The sequence below is a fragment of the Salvelinus alpinus genome, chromosome 30, assembly GCF_045679555.1.
Source record: "Salvelinus alpinus chromosome 30, SLU_Salpinus.1, whole genome shotgun sequence".
In the NCBI taxonomy this organism is placed as follows: domain Eukaryota; kingdom Metazoa; phylum Chordata; class Actinopteri; order Salmoniformes; family Salmonidae; genus Salvelinus; species Salvelinus alpinus.
The window spans coordinates 5590962-5613857 of NC_092115.1; the positions used below are offsets into that span (position 1 = coordinate 5590962).

General features: G+C 43.6%; 1 protein-coding gene across 1 annotated transcript in view; it reads right to left on the reverse strand.

Moving 5' to 3' along the window:
• Positions 1–22896, reverse strand: part of LOC139560627 (receptor-type tyrosine-protein phosphatase mu-like) — a 774972-nt gene that overhangs the window by 72634 nt on the left and 679442 nt on the right. The window contains exon 25 of the mRNA XM_071377563.1: positions 6475–6572. Within this exon, the coding sequence (XP_071233664.1) occupies positions 6475–6572 (98 nt within the window). The remainder of the gene's footprint in view (positions 1–6474; positions 6573–22896) is intronic.

The window sequence follows — 22896 nt, forward strand, 5'->3', positions numbered from 1 at the left end:
ACATGGTACCAGAGGTAGTGTAACAGTGTAACATGGTACCAGAGGTAGTGTAACAGTGTAACAGTGTAACATGGTACCAGAGGTAGTGTAGTGTAACATGGTACCAGAGGTAGTGTAACAGTGTAACATGGTACCAGAGGTAGTGTAACAGTGTAACATGGTACCAGAGGTAGTGTAACAGTGTAACATGGTACCAGAGGTAGTGTAACAGGGTAACATGGTACCAGAGGTAGTGTAACAGGGTAACATGGTACCAGAGGTAGTGTAGTGTAACAGTGTAACATGGTACTAGAGGTAGTGTAACAGGGTAACATGGTACCAGAGGTAGTGTAACAGTGTAACATGGTACCAGAGGTAGTGTAACAGTGTAACATGGTACCAGAGGTAGTGTAACAGTGTAACATGGTACCAGAGGTAGTGTAACAGTGTAACATGGTACCAGAGGTAGTGTACAGTGTAACATGGTACCAGAGGTAGTGTAACAGTGTAACATGGTACCAGAGGTAGTGTAGTGTAACATGGTACCAGAGGTAGTGTAACAGTGTATCATGGTACCAGAGGTAGTGTAGTGTAACAGTGTAACATGGTACCAGAGGTAGTGTAGTGTAACAGTGTAACATGGTACCAGAGGTAGTGTAACAGGGTAACAGTGTAACATGGTACCAGAGGTAGTGTAGTGTAACAGTGTAACATGGTACCAGAGGTAGTGTAACAGTGTAACATGGTACCAGAGGTAGTGTAACAGTGTAACATGGTACCAGAGGTAGTGTAGTGTAACAGTGTAACATGGTACCAGAGGTAGTGTAACAGTGTAACATGGTACCAGAGGTAGTGTAACAGTGTAACATGGTACCAGAGGTAGTGTAACAGTGTAACATGGTACCAGAGGTAGTGTAACAGGGTAACATGGTACCAGAGGTAGTGTAACAGGGTAACATGGTACCAGAGGTAGTGTAGTGTAACAGTGTAACATGGTACTAGAGGTAGTGTAACAGGGTAACATGGTACCAGAGGTAGTGTAACAGTGTAACATGGTACCAGAGGTAGTGTAACAGTGTAACATGGTACCAGAGGTAGTGTAACAGTGTAACATGGTACCAGAGGTATTGTGTTTGTCTTGGTCACATTGAGGGAGAGGTTGTTGTCCTGGCACCACACTGCCAGGTCTCTGACCTCCTCCCTATAGTCTGTCTCATCGTTGTCGGTGATCAGGACCACCACTGTTGTGTCGTCAGAAAACTTAATGATGGTGTTGGAGTTGTGCTTGGCCACGCAGTCGTGGGTGAACAGGTTGTACAGGAGGGGACTAAGCACGCACCCCTGAGGGTTCCCAGTGTTGAGGATCAGCCTGGTAGATGTGTTTTTACCTACCCTTACCACATGGGGGCGGCCCGTCAGCAAGTCCAGGATCCAGTTGCAGTGGGAGGAGTTAAGTCCCAGGGTCCTTAGCTTAGTGATGAGCTTTATGGGCACTATGGTGTTGAACGCTGAGAATTAGTCGATGAACAGCATTCTCACATAGGTGTTCCTTTTGTGAAGGTGGGAAAGGGCAGTGTGGAGTGCGATTGAGAATGCGTCATCTGTGGATCTGTTGGGGCGGTATTCGAATTGGAGTGGGGTCTAGGGTTTCCGGGATGATTGTGTTGATGTGAGCCATGACCAGCCTTTCAAAGCACTTCATGGCTACCAACGTGAGTGCTACGGGGTGGTAGTCATTTATGCAGGTTACCTTCACTTTCTTGGGAGAGGTTGAAAATGTCAGTGAAGACACTTGCCAGTTGGTCCGTGCATGCTCTGAGTACATGTCCTGGTAATCCGTCTGGCCCTGTGGCCTTGTGAATGTTGACCTGTTTAAAGTTCTTTCTCACATCAGCTACGGAGAGCGTGATCACACAGTCGTCCAGAACAGCTGGTGCTCTCATGCATGCTTCAGTATTGCTTGCCTCGAAGCGAGCATAAAAGGTATTTAGCCCGTCTGGTAGGCTCGCGTCACTGGGCAGCTTGCGGCTGGGTTTCCCTTTGTAATCCATAAAAGTTTGTAAACCCTGCCACATCCGACAAGCATCAGAGCTGATGTAGTGGGATTCAATTTTAGTTCTGTATTGACGCTTTGCCTGTTTGATGGTTCGTCTGAGGGCATAGCAGTTCTTATAAGCATCCGGATTAGTGCTCCTTGAAAACGTCAGCTCTAGCCTTTAGCTCTTTGCGGATGTTGCCTGTAATCCGTGGCGTCTGGTTGGGTTATGTAGGTATGGTCACTCTGGGGACGACGTCATCGATGCACTTATTGATGAAGCCGGTGACAGATGTGCTGTACTCCTCAATGCCATTGGATGAATCCCGGAACATATTCCAGTCTGTGCTAGCAAAGCAGTCCTGTAGCGTAGCATCTACATCATCTGAACACTTCCGTATTGAGCGAGTCACTGGTACTTCCTGCTTTAGTTTTTTCTTGTAAACAGGAATCAGGAGGATAGAATAATGGTGAGATTTTCCAAATGGAGGGTGGGAGAGAGCTTTGTACGTGTCTCTGTGTGTGGAGTAAAGGTGGTCTAGAGTTTTTTTTACTCTGGTTGCACATGTGACATGCTGGTAACAGATTTAAGTTTTCCTGCATTAAAGTCCCCGGCCACTAGGAGCGCCGCTTCTGGATGAGCATTTACTTGTTTGCTTATGGCCTTGATGAGGTCTTGGTGGTCGGTTTGTGGTGGTAAATAGACGGCTATGAAAAATATAGATGAAAACTCTCTTGGTAGATTGTGTGGTATACATACAGTTGAAGTCAGAAGTTTACACACACTTAGGTTGTAGTCATTAAAACGAATTTTTCAACCACTCCACAAACTTCTTGTTAACAAACTATAGTTTTGGCAAGTCGGTTAGGACATCTACTTTGTGCATGACACAAGTAATTTTTCCAATAATTGTTTACATATTGTTTACATATACATATCTATATGTAACGGATGTGAAATGGCTAGCTAGTTAGCGGTGGTGCGCGCTAATAGCCTTTCAATCGGTGACGTCACTTGCTCTGAGACCTTGAAGTAGTGGTTCCCCTTGCTCTGCAAGGGCCGCGGCTTTTGTGGAGCGATGGGTAACGATGCTTCGTGGGTGACTGTTGTTGATGTGTGCAGAGGGTCCCTGGTTCGCGCCCGGGTCGGGGCACGAGGGGACGGACTAAAGTTATACTGTTACATATATCTACAGTAAAACGAGTCCTATATCGACATAACCTAAAAGGCTGCTCAGTAAGCAACTGCACATGGGGACAAAGATCGTACTTTTTGGAGAAATGTCCTCTGGTCTGATGAAACAAAAAGCGAACTGTTTGTTACCATCGTTATGTTTGGAGGAAAAAGGGGGAGGCTTCCAAGCCAAGAACACCATCCCTACCTTAGCTCTTTGCGGATGTTGCCTGTAATCCGTGGCGTCTGGTTGGGTTATGTAGGTATGGTCACTCTGGGGACGACGTCATCGATGCACTTATTGATGAAGCCGGTGACAGATGTGCTGTACTCCTCAATGCCATTGGATGAATCCCGGAACATATTCCAGTCTGTGCTAGCAAAGCAGTCCTGTAGCGTAGCATCTACATCATCTGAACACTTCCGTATTGAGCGAGTCACTGGTACTTCCTGCTTTAGTTTTTTCTTGTAAACAGGAATCAGGAGGATAGAATAATGGTGAGATTTTCCAAATGGAGGGTGGGAGAGAGCTTTGTACGTGTCTCTGTGTGTGGAGTAAAGGTGGTCTAGAGTTTTTTTTACTCTGGTTGCACATGTGACATGCTGGTAACAGATTTAAGTTTTCCTGCATTAAAGTCCCCGGCCACTAGGAGCGCCGCTTCTGGATGAGCATTTACTTGTTTGCTTATGGCCTTGATGAGGTCTTGGTGGTCGGTTTGTGGTGGTAAATAGACGGCTATGAAAAATATAGATGAAAACTCTCTTGGTAGATTGTGTGGTATACATACAGTTGAAGTCAGAAGTTTACACACACTTAGGTTGTAGTCATTAAAACGAATTTTTCAACCACTCCACAAACTTCTTGTTAACAAACTATAGTTTTGGCAAGTCGGTTAGGACATCTACTTTGTGCATGACACAAGTAATTTTTCCAATAATTGTTTACATATTGTTTACATATACATATCTATATGTAACGGATGTGAAATGGCTAGCTAGTTAGCGGTGGTGCGCGCTAATAGCCTTTCAATCGGTGACGTCACTTGCTCTGAGACCTTGAAGTAGTGGTTCCCCTTGCTCTGCAAGGGCCGCGGCTTTTGTGGAGCGATGGGTAACGATGCTTCGTGGGTGACTGTTGTTGATGTGTGCAGAGGGTCCCTGGTTCGCGCCCGGGTCGGGGCACGAGGGGACGGACTAAAGTTATACTGTTACATATATCTACAGTAAAACGAGTCCTATATCGACATAACCTAAAAGGCTGCTCAGTAAGCAACTGCACATGGGGACAAAGATCGTACTTTTTGGAGAAATGTCCTCTGGTCTGATGAAACAAAAAGCGAACTGTTTGTTACCATCGTTATGTTTGGAGGAAAAAGGGGGAGGCTTCCAAGCCGAAGAACACCATCCCAACCGTGAAGCACGGGGGTGGCAGCATCATGTTGTGGGGTTGCTTTGCTGCAGGAGGGACTGTACTCTACCTCAGGCGAGCAAAACCTAGAGACTTCTTAATAAATATTAGACATCGTGCACCAGCTGTTATTGACAAATAGACACACACCCCCACCCCACGTCTTACCGGACTTAGTTGTTCTGTCCTGCCGGTGCATGGAAAACCCAGCCAACTGTATATTGTCCGTGTGGTCGTTAAGCCACGATTCGGTGAAACATAAGATATTACTGTTTTTTTATGTATCGTTGGTAGGATAGTCTCAAACGGAGCTCGTCCTGTTTATTCTCCAGTGATTGCACGTTGGCTAATAGAACGGATGGTAGAGGCGGATTACTCACTCGCAGACGGACCCTTACCAGGCACCCTGATCTCCGCCCCCTGTATTTCCTTATTTTCTTCATGCGAACGCTGGGGATTTGGACCTTGGGGTGGGGGTGGGGGGCGGAGGGGGAGGAGGTGGGGGGGCCTGACTCGTACCCCCCCGATCCGATCGGGTGTCTGAAGTAAATCCTACTTGAGATGGGAAAATGAGATCCATCGTCTATATTTATTTAGTGTACCCTGGAACTCTAAAGTCTCCACAAACGAGCCACTCAATAACAAGTTACACCACTCCTATCGACTGTAAGGACATCCAGGAGAGAACATCACTCAATCTGTCTGTCTGTCTGTCTGTCTGTCTGTCTGTCTGTCTGTCTCTGTCTCTGTCTCTGTCTCTGTCTCTGTCTCTGTTCTGTTCTGTTCTGTTCTGTTCTGTTCTGTTCTGTTCTGTTCTGTCTGTCTGTCTGTCTGTCTGTCTGTCTGTCTGTCTGTCTGTCTGTCTGTCTGTCTGTCTGTCTGTCTGTCTGTCTGTCTGTCTGTCTGTCTGTCTGTCTGTCTGTCTGTCTGTATGTATGTCTGTCTGTCTGTCTCTGTTCTGTCTGTCTGCCTGGTGGTATAGTATCTGTCTAGTATCTTTACTCTCCTACTACAGATGCAGTCAACAGTAACAGTAGTCAGCCAGTCAATCAGCAAGTCGCCTCAACTCCTCCACCATAATGAACACCATCAATCAGTTTCCTCTCACTTCACAATGATCTGGAGAGAGGGGGAGGAAGGGAGAGGGAGAGCGAGCGGAGAGGGATATCGCGGGAGAAGGGATAGGGTGGGGGGATATGCAGAGAGAGACAGAGAGTGTAGAGATGGAAAGAGAGGGGGGAGAGAGAGAGTGAGAGACAGAGGGTGTAGAGATGGAAAGAGGGGAGGTAGAGAGTGTAGAGATGGAGAGAGAGACAGCGAGAGATAGAGAGTATAGAGAGGGGAGAGAGAGAGAGAGAGTGTAGAGAGGGGAGAGAGAGATTCGAGAGTTTAGAGGGGGAGAGAGAGGCAGAGAGAGATAGAAAGTGTAGAGAGGGACGAAGAGAGATAGAGAGAGACAGAGAGAGATAGAGAGATATAGAGAGTGTAGAGAGGGGAGAGATAGAGAGAGACAGAGAGAGATAGAGAGAGATAGAGAGTGTAGAGAGGGGAGATAGAGAGTGTAGAGAGGGGAGAGAGAGAGTGTAGAGAGACAGAAAGCAGCTAACCTGACTCAGCTCACTAAGTCCAGCAGCAACTTAACCAACGTCACTACGGTACAGTAGAGCCTGATGCATACAGGCCTTGTCTCAAAGAGAACCCTATTCCTCACACAGTGCCCTACTGTAGGTCAGAGACACATAGGGCTTAGACGTGTACTATGAAGGAATTGTGTGTCATTTGAGATTCACACGTTAGGCACCGTCCCTACTGACCTACCACTCTAAGTAATGCATTAGAGAAGGGACTGTACTTTTACACAGTCAGCAGTGGACTCACCCTGCCCACTTCCACCAGGTTGGTGACCATGACGATAGCAGCCGTGTTCTCCTGCCACACCATCCTCCAGAAGTCAAACACCGTCTCCTGCATCGGACCTGGTGGGGAGGGGAGAGAGAGAGAGGGAGGGAGAGAGAGAGAGGGAGAGAGAGAGAGAGTGAGAGAGAGAGAGAGAGAGAGGGAGGTGGAGAGAGAGAGAGAGAGAGAGACAGAGAGAGACAGAGACAGAGACAGAGAGAGAGAGAGAGAGAGAGAGAGAGAGAGAGAGAGAGAGAGAGAGAGAGAGAGAGAGAGAGAGAGGTGGAGAGAGAGGAGAGAGAGAGAAAAGGGGAGGTGGAGAGAGAGAGGGAGAGAGAGAGAGAGGGAGAGTGAGAGAGAGGGAGGTGGAGAGAGAGAGGGAGAGAGAGAGAGAGGGAGAGTGAGAGTGTGAAAGGGAGAGGGAGGGAGAGAGACATCAGATACAAAGGGAACATAGCTTTACAGTATGTGACCGACCAGGGTTCGAACCCAGATCTCCTGCTCGCCAGAAGAGCTCGTTAGCCCGCTAAGCCAAACGCCTAACAGAGGAGGCTGGTGGGAGGAGCTGTAGGAGGACGGGCTCATTGTAATGGCTGGAATGGTATCAAACGTACAGAAAAGACGTTTGACTCCGTTCCACTGATTCCATTCCAGCCATTACAGTGAGCCCGTCCTCCTATAGCTCTGAACCACCTACAATACATAAACACTGTGGTTATATTGGTCTTGTTTTCTACCCTTCATTGTGCATTTAAAAGCATTTTGCAGAGATGCTGGAAAACCTACGCTGTCACACTCATAAGGCGTGTTCATGTGTCACAACCAATCACCACGTACTACCCTGTCACACGTCACACCATAAGGCCTGTTCCTGTGTCACAACCAATCACCACGTACTACCCTGTCACACGTCACACCATAAGGCCTGTTCCTGTGTCACAACCAATCACCACGTACTACCCTGTCACACGTCACACCATAAGGCCTGTTCCTGTGTCACAACCAATCACCACGTGCTACCCTGTCACATCATAAGACATGTTCATGTGTCACAACCAATCACCACGTACTACCCTGTCACACGTCACACCATAAGGCCTGTTCATATGTGTCAAAACATATATATATTTTTTAAACCTTTATTTAAATCAAACACATTCGTCACATGCTTCATTAACAACAGGTGTGGACTAACAGTGAAGTGTTAACTTGCGGGTCCTTCAACGTAGCGAAAAAAGAAAATAGATAGATAATAGAAAAGTGATAGTAAATACACACTGAGTAAGAATAACTTGTCTGTAGACACGGAGTACCTAGCGCCTAGTCGATGTACAGGGGTACGAGGTAACTGAGGTAGATACAGTGGGGCAAAAAAAGTATTTAGTCAGCCACCAATTGTGCAAGTTCTCCCACTTAAAAAGATGAGAGAGGCCTGTAATTTTCATCGTAGGTACACTTCAACAATGACAGACAAAATGAGAAAAAAAATTCCAGAAAATCACATTGTAGGATTTTTAATTTATTTATTTGCAAATTATGGTGGAAAATAAGTCATCATAAATCTGTAACTCTCAACATCTATTGTGAGAAATTTCCAGCAAAACAAGAGGTACGATGTGCATTCTGCACTTCTGACTGAACTGCACATTACAGAAGTAAACTGAACAAAGCCTCCAAACCCACTTGTGTGTAATTATTTTTTTATTTCTGCTAAGGATCCAACGTGGGTTACTTCCCACAGGTCGGCAGAGGTCGGATTCTCACTGCTGAGCAGGAAAACTGCCATCGTTGATGTGGTCATCAGAAACTATGGCATAAAACTCACAGAGATTCGGGACGGAGTGTTGGCAGACAACATTACATTTGGAAATATTCACAATGTAACCATAACAACTATTTCTAGAGTCCTGAAAACATCATCAAGTCAGGATGAAGCCGTTGTACACTGTCCCCTTTGAGAGGAACTCTGAACGAGTCAAGCAACTCAGGATCAATATGTCCAGGAAAGATGAATATAAAATACAGAACTGGTTATGAACAGAACCAAACAGGGCAGAGACACACTGCGGCATGTTTTTAGGTATAATGTAAACTACCGTAATAACTCTTACGTTGCCTTGTGGATTTATTGTAGAGAGTCATGGAGATTGAAGTCAGTCAAACACCCCACATATTCATCTTTGTGGATGAGGCTGGTTTCAACTTGGCCAAAACACGGCGGCGAGGAAGGAATGTGATTGGGAAAAGAGCCACAGTGGATATCCCGGGCCAGAGGGGTGCCAACATCACAACGTGTGCAGCAATATCCTCTGATGGATTGCTGTTTACACAAACCGCTAATTGGGTCATACAACACAGAGGGTCTCATTTCATTCCTGGATGACCTCTATGGAAGGGTTGTGCCAGGTGAGGAAAGGGTTGCAGTGAGGCGAAATCCGCCAACGTTTGTAATTTTATTGGACAATGTGGCATTTCACCACTCCCGTGCAGTCACAGAGCAGTTTGCAGCCCATCCCAGGATGGTGTCACTTTTCCTCCCACCCTACTCTCCATTCCTCAACCCCACAGAGGATTTTTTTTTTTTTTTAGTTTATGACCACCATCCACATGATCAAATGTCCCTCCTGGACGCAATGCATGCTGGATGCCTGGAGATATCTGCAGAAGATTGCCAGGGATGGACCAGGCATGCCTAAAGATTCTATCCTAGGTGTATTGCCCAAAGATGACATAAGATGTGATGTGGATGAGAACCTGTGGCCAAATGCAGAAGACAGGGTTGACTAGTCTTGCTACTGTATCTGTATTGGTAGATGGTGTATATGCAAACGCTTGTATTTTTGGAATCACTCAATGCCAAACAAATGACATAAAACATATTGAAGCATATTGCATCATGTCTGATTCATTCCTGTAACATAAACTGCAGTGAATTCTAAACAGTAGAGAGGTGTCATTCTTGTTTTGTAAAGACATTTGACAGAATAAAACATTGTGTAATGCTACCTGTTGTTAGTGTTGTTTAGGTGATTGTTTTATGACAAAGTGTGTTTGTTGGGTGACAACCTTTGCTAGTGTAACGGAAGAATGAGTTGATTTGAGACGTGTATGAAGTGTTTTGGTAGTTTTAGTGCATTCTTGGATGTGAAAGTAACTGCCGTGCCAAGCTGAAAGTTGGTTAGGAGAACTGTGTCAAGAGCTTTGAAAAAGTGACCTAAGTATTGAGAAATGGGACCTAGCGATTGTGAAAAAAACTGTACCTAACTATTCAGCAGTCTCATGTCTTGGGGGTAGAAGCTGTTCAGGGTCCTGTTGGTTCCAGACTTTCTACATTGGTACCGCTGGCCGTGTGGTAGCAGAGAGAACAGTCCATGACTTGGGTGGCTGGAGTCTTTGACAATTTTATTGTCTTCCTCTGACACCGCCTGGTATAGAGGTCCTGGATGGCAGGAAGCTCGGTCCCAGTGATGTACTATGCTCTACCCTCTGTAGTGCCTTGCCGTCGGATGCCGAGCAGTTGCCGTACCAGGCAGTGATGCAAGCAGTCAAGATGCTCTCGACGGTGCAGCTGTAGAACTTTTTGAACATCTGAGGACCCATGTCAAATCTTTTCAGCCTCCTGAGAGGGTAGCGTCGTCGTCGTGCCGACTGCGTCGGTGTGTTGCAACCAATCACCAGGTACTACCTTGTCACACCATATAAGGCCTGTTCATATGTGTTACACCCAATCACTGGGCAGCCATCCAACTTATCCCAGATTTAAAACTTCACTGAGCAATAATTACAAATAGATAGGAATTCAATTATGAATCTAGTTAATTCAAATGAATATTGTTTTTAATCACCCCGCCAACTGGAAGTCATGTACTTCTGACAAATTAATTAGAGGAAGCAAATCCCTGTGCATCCTCCAGCAGAGTTACTATGTATTACCTGGAGGACACACACACACACACACACACACACACACACACACACGCTATCACACACACACACACACACACACACACACACACACACACACACACACACACACACACACACACACACACACACACACACACACACACACACACACACACACACACACACACACACACACACACACACACACACACACACACACACACACACACACACGCTATCACACACATACACACACACACACACTATCACACATAAGCACAGCAGTAGCAGCTGGGTGATGACAGTTTTATGATCAGTAGACCCACAATGCTTAGTCCTCTGTGTGTGTGTGTGTGTGTGTGTATTTGTGAGTGAGTGTGTGTGCATGTGTGAGCGTGTGAGTGAGTGTGTGTGTGTGTATTTGTGAGTGAGTGTGTGCGCATGTGTGAGCGTGTGAGTGAGTGTGTGTGTATTTGTGAGTGTGTGTGTGTGTGTGTGTGTGTGTGAGTGAGTGAGTGAGTGTGTGAGTGAGTGTGAGTGTGTATGTGTGTGTGTGTGCTTGGTAAAACCTCTCTCCCCTGTTGCGTCTCTCATGTCTGTACAGACTCTTCTAAGTCTCCTCAAGTCTCTTTCCTTCTCTCTCCTCTAAGGCAGGGAACTCGGCCACAGTGATGTACTCTGTAGCGCCTTGCAGTCGGATGTCAAGCAGATGCCACACCAGGTGGTGCTGCAGCCAATCAGGATGCTCTCTATGATGCAGCTGTAGAACTTTGAAGATCTGGGGACCCATGCCAAATCTTTTCAGCCTCCTGAGGGGGTAAGAGGCGTTGTCATGCCCTCTTCAAGACTGTGTTCGAAGGTGTGGCCCATGATAGATCCTTAGTGATGTGGACACCGTGGAACTTGAAGCTCTCGACCCGCTCCACTACAGCCCGTAGATGTGAATGGGGGTGTGCTCGGCCCTCGGTTTCCTGTAGTCCACGATAAGCTCCATTGTTTTGCTGACATTGAGGGAGAGGTTGTTATTCTGGCACCACCTGGCCAGGTCTCTGACCACCTCCCTATAGGATCATCGTCAGTGATCAGGCCTACCATTGTTGTGTCATCAGCAAACTTAATGATGGTGTTGGAGTTGTGCTTGGCGACGCATGCGTGGGTGTTCAGGAGGGGACTAAGCACACACCCTTGAGGGGCCCCAGTGTTGAGGGTCAGCGTCGCAGATGTGTTGTTGCCTACCCTTACCACCTGGGGGCGGCCCGTCAGGAAATCCAGGATCCAGTTGCAGAAGGTGGTGTTCAGTCCCAGGGTCCTTACACGCTGTCCAAACCGGACGTGTCGCGTGAGCGAGCTTTGCAAAATAAATGTACACAAACATATTATTCAATCATTGCATCCACACTGCTCACTCGCCAACGAGCATCTGCGTTGCCAGGCGCTAAAATAGATGTTGCTTCTATTTGTGGCACAGAACGCGATGCAAGTCCTGCCTCTCCCATCTCCTCATTGGTTATACCCACGTGTGTGACTGAAAGATGAACTGAGGTCAGTCGGTCGGTCGGTAATGGTAATACACTTTATAATGAAAGTTAGATGCCAATCACCATATAAAGTCCAAAGAAGAAAAAGCCTGGAAGGAGGAGAGATGACTAGAAACGATTCGGTTGTGTGGATTATTTGTCAGAGTAGAGAACCTTGTGCATTTCAGGTAAAATAACAACTCATCGTATATATCCCAGGATAAATTAGCTAGCAACAGCTAGCTAACTAAATAGGCAACATTAGCTAGCAACAGCAAGCTAACTCAATAGGACACATTAGCTAGCAACAGCAAGCTAACTCAATAGTACACATTAGCTAGCAACAGCAAGCTAACTAAATAGGACACATTAGCTAGCAACAGCAAGCTAACTAAATAGGCAACATTAGCTAGCAACAGCAAGCTAACTAAATAGGCAACATTAGCTAGCAACAGCAAGCTAACTCAATAGGACACATTAGCTAGCAACAGCAAGCTAACTAAATAGGCAACATTAGCTAGCAACAGCAAGCTAACTAAATAGGCAACATTAGCTAGCAACAGCAAGCTAACTAAATAGGCAACATTAGCTAGCAACAGCAAGCTAGCTAAATAGGACAAATTAGCTAGCAACAGCAAGCTAGCTAGCTAAATTGCCATAAATGTTTAATGCTTTTTGACCTGTCCCTAAATTAATATAATTGGTTCAGAGATTGTTTTGATATTTCAACCTGCGTGTCGTGATCGCGTTTGGTGTGGGGGGGGCAAAATCAATTTGTGCACGATGGCGCATGGTGTTAGTTTAGTGATGAGCTTAGAGTGTTGAACACTGAGCTGTAGTCAATGAATAGCATTCTCACATACAGTGCATTCGGAAAGTATTCAGACCCCACAGTCTTTTTCTAAAATGGATTAAATCCTTTTTTCATCAATCTTCACACAATACCCCATAATGACAAGGCAAAACCAGATGTTTTATATTACTTTTATACATGTATGGAAAATAAAGAAGAATCTGAAAGTTGTGTCTAACTTCATGTGTCTCGGTGTCATTTTGGACTCCAACTTGACATTTAAGAAACATGTGAAGAAGGTGGTTAAACACGGTTAACTTCTTGGAACTATAGGGGGTGCTGTTCTGCATTAGCATATTTGGGTCTCCAAATTAAACTGCCTCGTGCTAAATTCTTGATCGTACAATATGCATATTATTGTTATTATTGGATAGAAAACACCTTCTAGTTTCTATAGAAGTTGGAATTTTGTCTCTGAGTGGTACAGAACAATATATACAGCACTTTTCATGACAGGGGTCAGATTCCAGAAATGTTTACCCCTGATCTGGAGTCTGTTTTTAAGGTGACTGTGAATGCTATGAAGAAACCGACACTGCCTACGTCTTCCTCTGGGTGTCTGTACGTCATCACGTTTTGAATGGAGTCGATTGCACAATCACAGCCCATATAAAACCACAAAACGTGGGATGACCCCTCTCTCTCTCCGCGCGCCACAGGCAAGATGGACTTCGGACCTGCCTCATTCCAAATCGTTATGTAACTAGTTCTAGTTCTCCGGTCATGTTTTCAGTCGTTATAGTTGTTAAAAACATCATAATGTAGTTAATTTGAACCGTTTTATAGCAATTTATATCCGTTTAGTGCGATTCTGAGGAATTTATTTGTCGTGCACTTTTTAGCTTTGGAAACGTTTCGGGGTGTCGGTCGTTGGTGGTGGACATTTCGAAGGACAGAGGACATCTATCGACCAAAAGACGTTTATAACATAGAAAGGATACATTGCCCAAGATTCTGATGGAAGATCAGCTCAAAGTAAGCAATATTTAATATGATAAATCGCTGTTCTGTCGAAATATTTTAAACGCATATTTCGCCATTTTGTTTGGTATAGCTTCACTTGGCGAACCCTGTATTGAAAAGTAAGGATAATTTTAAAAATGTAAATCAGCGGTTGCATTAAGAACTAATTTGTCTTTCGATTCCTGTCAACCCTGTATTTTTTAGTCAAGTATATGATTAGCTTTCGATTAAACTAGATCACTCTGAAAGCTGACGTTCCTCATTTTGAGGCTTGAGTTGTGACTATTTCCATTGTATAACCACGGTTTTGTATGGCTAAATATGCACCTTTTCGAACAAACTGTATATGTATGTTGTAAAATGATGTTACAGGAGTGTCATCGGAAGAATTCTGAGAAGGTTAGTGAAAAAATTAATATATTTTGGCGGTGATTACGTTATAGCGCTCTTTGGCTGGAATCGATGCTCTGGTAACGTTTGCACATGTGGTATGCTAACTTATCGATTTATTGTGTTTTCGCTGAAAAACGCTTAGAAAATCTGAAATATGGTCTGAAATCACAAGAACTGGGTCTTTCCATTGCTATGCTTTGTCTATTTTTATGAAATGTTTTATGATGAGTAAATTGGTCATACACGTTGCTCTATCTAGTATTTCTAGTCGATTTGTGATGGTCGGTGCAATTGTAAACTGTGATTTCTACCTGAAATATGCACTTTTTTCTAACAAAAACTATCCTATACCATGAATATGTTATCAGACTGTCATCTGAAGAGGTTTTTTCTTGGTTAGTGGCTATCAATATCTTAGTTGAGCCGAATTGGTGATAGCACCTGAAGGAGTAAGAAACTGATGGAGTTAGAATAGTGGTGTATTTTGCTAACGTGTTTAGCTAATAGATTTACATATTTTGTCTTCCCTGTAAAACATTTTAAAAATCTGAAATGGTGGCTTTATTCACAAGATCTGTATCTTTCATCTGGTGTCTTGGACTTGTGATTTAATGATATTTAGATGCTACTATCTACTTGTGAAGCTATGCTAGCTATGCTAATCAGTGTGTGGGGGGTGGGGGGTGCTCCCGGATCCGGGTTTCTGAGGCAGTAGAGGTTTTAAGTTTGGATTATCCAACTTTAGGTTGATCAGACCTTTCCTTCCTCTGGAGGCCTTGCCTCCTGCATGCTGTGATCTTCTCACATCTGAGATATTGCCTCACATGCTGATCACAAGCAGGAGCCACTATTCTGAAACCAATTGAATCACTCTACAAACACTTCAGATGTTTGATAACAAACCAAACAATTATCAACATTGTCATATCCTTTACAAACATAATTTATTCAGTCTGGATAGCTTTAAGCAGTATGTAGATGCAAACCCCGGGTCTTGCCCCTCCACATCTACGCCGGCATATAAGATCCTGCATGGTGTTGTCCATCCGCCCCTATGCCGACATATCATGCTCAAGGAAAGGACCTCCAGGACAACAAGGGCAGTAACTAGAGGGGATTGCGTCGTCCCTTTTCAACACAGTAAAATCAGTCATCTGCCTTCTCTGTTAGAGCTTCAATATACTGGAATGTAATGCACATGGACTTGAGTAGCTGCATTGATTATTGTACTTTTAAATTTGAATTGAAAACATGGCTAAAATCTATCCAAACCTGTACACATGAGTTATCTGTGGTTCCTCATATGTAAGACGACAGTTGATGATGTTATTGTTGTCGTTAGAATTATATATGATATATTATTGGATGTAATGTATTGGTATTTTGTATTGTTTTAGTGTGTATTTGTATTGTGGCTGTGTAATTGTCCTTAGCTGCCCTGGGTCTACGTATGCATATTAGCTTTTTACATACCCCGGCACATTTACGTGGATGTTGCATAATTGTAATATTGATGTTGATTAACGTGAATTGTCCCATATAAATAATTAATAAATATCCTCTCATGCTCTGTCAGGTTGGATGGGGAGCGTTGCTGCTCAGCTATTTTCAGGTCTCTCCAGAGATGTTAGATCGGGTTCAAGTCCAGGCTCTGGCTGGGCCACTCAAGAAAATTCAGAGACTTGTCCCGAAGCCACTCCTGCGTTGTCTTGGCTGTGTGCTTAGATTCCTTTGTCCTGTTGGAAGGTGAACCTTCGCCCCAGTCTGAGGTCCTGAGCTCTCTGAAGCAGGTTTTCATCAAGGATCTCTCTGTTCTTTGCTCCGTTCATCTTTCTCTCGATCCTGACTAGTCTCCCAGTCCCTATCACTGAAAAATATCCCCACAGCATGATGCTGCCACCACCGTGCTTCACTGTAGGGATGGTGCCAGGTTTCCTCCAGATGTGACATTTGGCATTCAGGCCAAAGAGTTTAATATTGGTTTCATTGGACCAGAAAATCTGGTTTCTCATGGTCTGAGAGTCCTTTAGGTGCCTCTTGGCAAAATCCAAGCGGGCTGTCATGTGCCTTTTACTGTGGAGTGGCTTCTGTCTGGCCACTCTACCGTAAAGGCCTGATTGGTGGAGTGCTGCAGAGATGGTTGTCCTTCTGGAAGGCAATCCCATCTCCACAGAGGAACTCTGGAGCTCTGTCAGAGTGATCATCGGGTTCTTGGTCACCTCCCTGACCAAGCCTTTCTCCCCCGATTGGTCAGTTTGGCCGGGCGGCCAGCTCTAGGAAGAGTTTTGGTAGTTCCATACTTCTTACATTTAAGATTCAATGCTGCAGACATTTTTTGGTACCCTTCCTCAGATTTGTGCCTCGACACAATCCTGTCTCGGAGTTCTACGGATAATTCCTTTGACCTCATGGCTTGGTTTTTGCTCTGACATGCACTGTCAACTGTGGGACCTTACATAGACAGGTGTGTGCCTTTCCAAATCATGTCCAATCAATTGAATTTACCACAATGTGGACTCCAATCAAGTTGTAGAAACATCTCAAGGATGATCAATGGAAACAGGATGCACCTGAGCTCAACTTCCTGGTAATCGATCTGTTTCTGCCGCCGTGTGAATGTTTACCTGTTTAAAGGTCTTACTCACATTAACTATGGAGAGTGTGATCACATAGTTGTACGGAACAGCTGGTACACTCATACATGGTTCAGTGTTGCTTGCCTTGAAAGCAAGCTTAGAAGGCATTTAGCTCAGCTGGTAGGCTTGCGTCACTGGGCAGCTCGTGGCTGGGTTTCCCTTTGTAGCCCGTGATAGTTTGCAAGCCCTGCCACATGCGACGAGTGCCAGAGCCGATGTAGTAGGATTCAATCTTAGTACTGTATTTTTGCTTTTTCTGTTTGATGGTTCGTCAGAGTGCGTAGTGGGATTTCTTATAAGCGTCCAGATTAGTGGCCCGCTCTTTGAAAGTGACAACTTGACTGACCCTTTAGCTCAGTGCTGATGTCACCTGTAATCCACGGCTTCTGGTTGGGATATGTACCTACGGTCACTGTGGGGACGACATCATCGATGCACTTATTGATGAAGCCGGTGACAGAGGTGGTGTACCCCTCAATGCTATCGGAGGAATCCCGTAACATTTTCCAGTCTGTGCTAAACAGTCCTGTAGCTTATGCATCTACATCATCTGACGCCTTCCTTATTCACCACATCCTGTTTGAGTATTTGTTTGTAGTTATGGTTATGGCAGATTTGACAAATGGAGGGCGAGGTAGAGCTTTGCGTGGAGTAAAGATAATCTAGAGTGACATGATGGTAGAACTGAGGTAAAACAGATTTCATTTTTTTTCCTGCATTAAAATCTCCGGCCACTAGGAGCGCCGCTTCCGGATGAGCATTGTTTGCTTATGGCCGTATACAGCTCGTTGAGTGTGGTCTTAGTGCCAGCATCGGTTTGTGGGGGTAAATAGACAGCGATGAAAAATCGTGCACCAGCTGTTGCAACGACAAAAAAAGACACATCTCCCCCATTTGAGCTTCCCCGATGCTGCCGTTCTGTCCTGTCGACGCATTGAAAAACCAGCTAGATGTACATTTTCCATGTCCTTGTTCAGCCGCGACTCCGAGAAACATGGGATATTACAGTTGTTCAGGTCCCGTTGATAGGATAGTCTCGAACGGAGCTCGTCCAGTTCGCTCTCCAGTGATTGCACATTCGCCAATAGAACGGATGGTAGAGACGGATTCAGTAATCACCAACGTAGTTTCGTCAGGGTACTTCGCACGTCACCTTTTCCTTTTTCCAGTCTCGGGGATTAAGGCCTGCTCCAGGGTGAGCAGCATGTGCTCTTCTTTCGACTCGATGAAGTAGAAAATCTTCCAGAAGTCCAGAAGATCTTTTGGGTCAAAGGAAATGATGGTGGAAACAATATGTACCAAAAACATTAAGATCAGGGGGGAAAAAAACACACAAAATAGCGCCTGCAAAACAATGCAGCGCCATTCTTGGTATTTTCCCGTTCCTCTCCTCCAGTTTTTCACCCTCTCTCTCTTTCTTCTTTCAAGACTCCCGGTCTCCCAAAACGGTATCCTCTCTCCCTCTCTATCTCTCTCTCTCTCTGAAAAACTCCATCCTACTCCTCTCCCTCCCACTCCCATCCCAGTGGGACCGTTCTAACTATTCAGAAGTGTGGGAGCAGTACTCGGAGCTAAACGGGACATCTGGTGTGTAGAGTTTCTCTGGTTTGTGTGTTTCTCACTAACACAATCCCACCCGGTATTACAGTATATGCTAAATGATCCAACGGGGCCTTATTGCCAAGTGAAAGACGGAGAGAGACGGAGAGATGGAGCCAAGAATGTTAGACAAAGTGTCTAGTGACAAAGTGACTGTTACTGAGGGTGGACATACCATTTAGGTATGAAGGAGGATGTACTGTTACTGCAGGTTATAACACCTAGTTAAAGGGGAGGATGTACTGTTACTGCAGGTTATAACATCTAGTTATAGGGGAGGATGTACTGTTACTGCAGGTTATAACACCTAGTTATAGGGGAGGATGTACTGTTACTGCAGGTTATAACATATAGTTATAGGGAAGGATGTACTGTTACTGCAGGTTATAACACCTAGTTAAAGGGGAGGATGTACTGTTACTGCAGGTTATAACACCTAGTTATAGGGGAGGATGTACTGTTACTGCAGGTTATAACACCTAGTTATAGGGGAGGATGTACTGTTACTGCAGGTTATAACATATAGTTATAGGGGAGGATGTACTGTTACTGCAGGTTATAACACATAGTTAAAGGGGAGGATGTACTGTTACTGCAGGTTATAACATCTAGTTATAGGGGTGGATGATGTACTGTTACTGCAGGTTATAACATATAGTTATAGGGGAGGATGTACTGTTACTGCAGGTTATAACACGTAGTTATAGGGGAAGATGTACTGTTACTGCAGGTTATAACACCTAGTTATAGGGGAGGATGTACTGTTACTGCAGGTTATAACACCTAGTTATAGGGGAGGATGTACTGTAACTGCAGGTTATAACACCTAGTTAAAGGGGAGGATGTACTGTTACTGCAGGTTATAACATCTAGTTATAGGGGAGGATGTACTGTTACTGCAGGTTATAACACCTAGTTATAGGGGAGGATGTACTGTTACTGCAGGTTATAACAACTAGTTATAGGGGAGGATGTACTGTTACTGCAGGTTATAACACGTAGTTATAGGGGAGGATGTACTGTTACTGCAGGTTATAACACCTAGTTATAGGGGAGGATGTACTGTTACTGCAGGTTATAACAACTAGTTATAGGGGAGGATGTACTGTTACTGCAGGTTATAACATCTAGTTATAGGGGAGGATGTACTGTTACTGCAGGTTACAACATCTAGTTATAGGGGAGGATGTACTGTTACTGCAGGTTATAACACGTAGTTATAGGGGAGGATGTACTGTTACTGCAGGTTATAACATCTAGTTATAGGGGAGGATGTACTGTTACTGCAGGTTATAACATCTAGTTATAGGGGAGGATGTACTGTTACTACAGGTTATACCATCTAGTTATAGGGGAGGATGTACTGTTACTACAGGTTATAACATCTAGTTATAGGGGAGGATGTACTGTTACTGCAGGTTATAACACGTAGTTATAGGGGAGGATGTACTGTTACTGCAGGTTATAACATCTAGTTATAGGGGAGGAAGTACTGTTACTGCAGGTTATACCACCTAGTTATAGGGGTGGATGATGTACTGTTACTGCAGGTTATACACCTAGTTATAGGGGAGTATTATGTACTGTTACGGCAGGTTATAACATAACAGTACAGACGTACTAAGTAAGCATAAATAGAGAACTTAAAAAGCTTAAACACCTATTGATAATACATATTGATTCTACATATTGATAATACCTATTGATACTAACTATTGATACTACCTATTGATAATACCTATTGATAATACCTATTGATACTACCTATTGATACTACCTATTGATACTAACTATTGATAATACCTATTGATACTAGGGCTGTTGCTGTGACTGTACTACCGCCACATCGGCGGTCACGAGTAATGAAGGAAGTCAAATTCCACGTGACCGTTTAGTCACGGTAATTAGGCTTCTCCAAGCTCTGATGCTGCTGCTGGTCATTAGCAGCCTACCAAACTTGATAACTGCCTGGTACCCAGCACTCTATTGTCCCTCTAATCACTCTGACATCAATGCAAATGTCATGGAAAATCTAATCAAACACTTGATGAGAGCTCATGAGCTCATGTTGCGCAACATTTCTATAGGCGTGAGAAAACAGAATGATGGCCTCTATTAAAAAGTGGAGGTTCTCATCAGCTTTCTATAGGCTAGGCCTACTATATTTATTTCTCAACTTCCCTAATATTAAGCACATTGCTTCTCTTTACAAAAGGAGTATAGCATACATGACTGGAATGAAAATTAATTATGTGTCCTCCATTCACTATTTAAGGGCATAGATGACATGTATTTTATTCCAGCTGCCCCCGTTCTGAGACAGGTGCATGATAATGGGTCCATTCTAAACCAAAATAAATTTCACACATATATTATTTAGTATATTATTTAGTATATGTAAAGAAGAGATTAAATCAAGAACAGTCTGATTATATTATATAATTATATACTATTAATTGTGAATGATGCCCAGCACAAGGAAAGAAACAATGCCTTTTTTTGGGGGGGTCGACTTTTTCTAATCATAGTCGCACACCTCATGTAGCCTAGCCCATAGGCCTATATGTTATGATAAGGTTTGTATCATAACTAAAGTGGAAAAATAAAATGAAGCACATGAATCCACTTCACAAAAGGGTGTAGAGCCTAACTGGCATACACAGCGTGTGAGTTTCAAGTTTGGGGAAGATAATTTTCACCATAATGCACCTTAATATTAAAACCATTACATGCATAATCGCACTTGCGGTCACTTTTGAAAATGATGTTTTCCCGCTAATGAAACATTAGCGCTTATAGCCTTCTGCTATGTGTGCATTGCTGCACTTATAATGTGAAGAAATAGTTGATCAACATATAAAGCTAAACGGTCTAACATGTTTTTGATGCTACTGCTTGTATTAATTTGGAATCTATCGCATCCCACAACTGTCCCAGACTGTTTGGAATAGTTATTTCTCACACAGAATAGGTCAACTTTTGTACTATGGGGGATAGTAGATTGACATAGGCTAGTGCTTTTGCTGTTCGTTAGGCCTACTCATCTTGTTGGCTGACTAAAAATAATTGTGGACAGTTCTTCCAATATCATCAACATGCACCTCGGAATTGGTGCTTTGGGGCGCGCAGCACTCAGGAAGAAGGTCACAGCGCAGCACTCTGGGTCAAGGGCACAACGGCCACTGGCCGGGGAAGGCATGGATATTTTAGGGTGCATTTCGGCTACACAAAGGGGATGCCGCCGTGAAATTCGAGGCATTATCAAGTGCTTGTCAAATTGTGAATGAGAGACTGATGAAGTGTGTACAGCCTGCGCAAAAAACAAAGCAGAGCTCATGCTTTTCAAGCTACTTTTTTTCAAATCATTTTTAGAGTCGCATCATGCAGCCTTACAATTGATTACAGATCTAAACATATAGGCCAACGTTTGTAGACCAACATAAATAACTCTAAATTGAGCATAAACGAGTACCTATTTCTTTGTTAACCGCTCAACACAGAATAGTGCGCACTCCCTCAAATCATTTGGAGAAAATATCCTTTTTAATCCAGCTTTGTTCAATTGTGTTCATCATACTATAAAATAATGTTTAAAAAATGTCACAGAATTCTAAGCAAATCTGGTCTGTTAAATTAATTAGTGTAGCCCACAATCATTTGGCATAGCCAGATCAGGACCTAACATAAGGACAACTCAGAGTATGCTATTCTGTTCTTCTGAAATATACTACATTTTCTTCATATCATGTTTCTTTAGACCTGTATAAAATAAATAATGTATTTATTGTGATGGTGTAGGCTATATTACATGGATTTATTGTGAAGCTGTAGACTATATTACATGGATTTATTGTGAAGATGTAGACTATATTACATGGATTTATTGTGAAGCTGTAGACTATATTACATGGATTTATTGTGAAGCTGTAGACTATATTACAGGGATTTATCGTGAAGGTGTAGACTATATTACATGGATTTATTGTGAAGGTGTAGACTATATTACATGGATTTATTGTGAAGATGTAGACTATATTACAGGGATTTATTGTGAAGGTGTAGACTATATTACATGGATTTATTGTGAAGCTGTAGGCTATATTACATGGATTTATTGTGAAGGTGTAGACTATATTACATGGATTTATTGTGAAGATGTAGACTATATTACAGGGATTTATTGTGAAGGTGTAGACTATATTACAGGGATTTATTGTGAAGGTGTAGACTATATTACATGGATTTATTGTGAAGCTGTAGACTATATTACATGGATTTATTGTGAAGGTGTAGACTATATTACATGGATTTATTGTGATGGTGTAGACTATATTACATGGATTTATTGTGAAGGTGTAGACTATATTACATGGATTTATTGTGAAGATGTAGACTATATTACAGGGATTTATTGTGAAGCTGTAGACTATATTACATGGATTTATTAGACTTTTTTAAATGTAGATGTTCCAAAGGTCTGCATCAGTGGCTTGTAGTCTGTGTGGAAGCCAGGAGATGCTAAATGTGTTGACGTTAA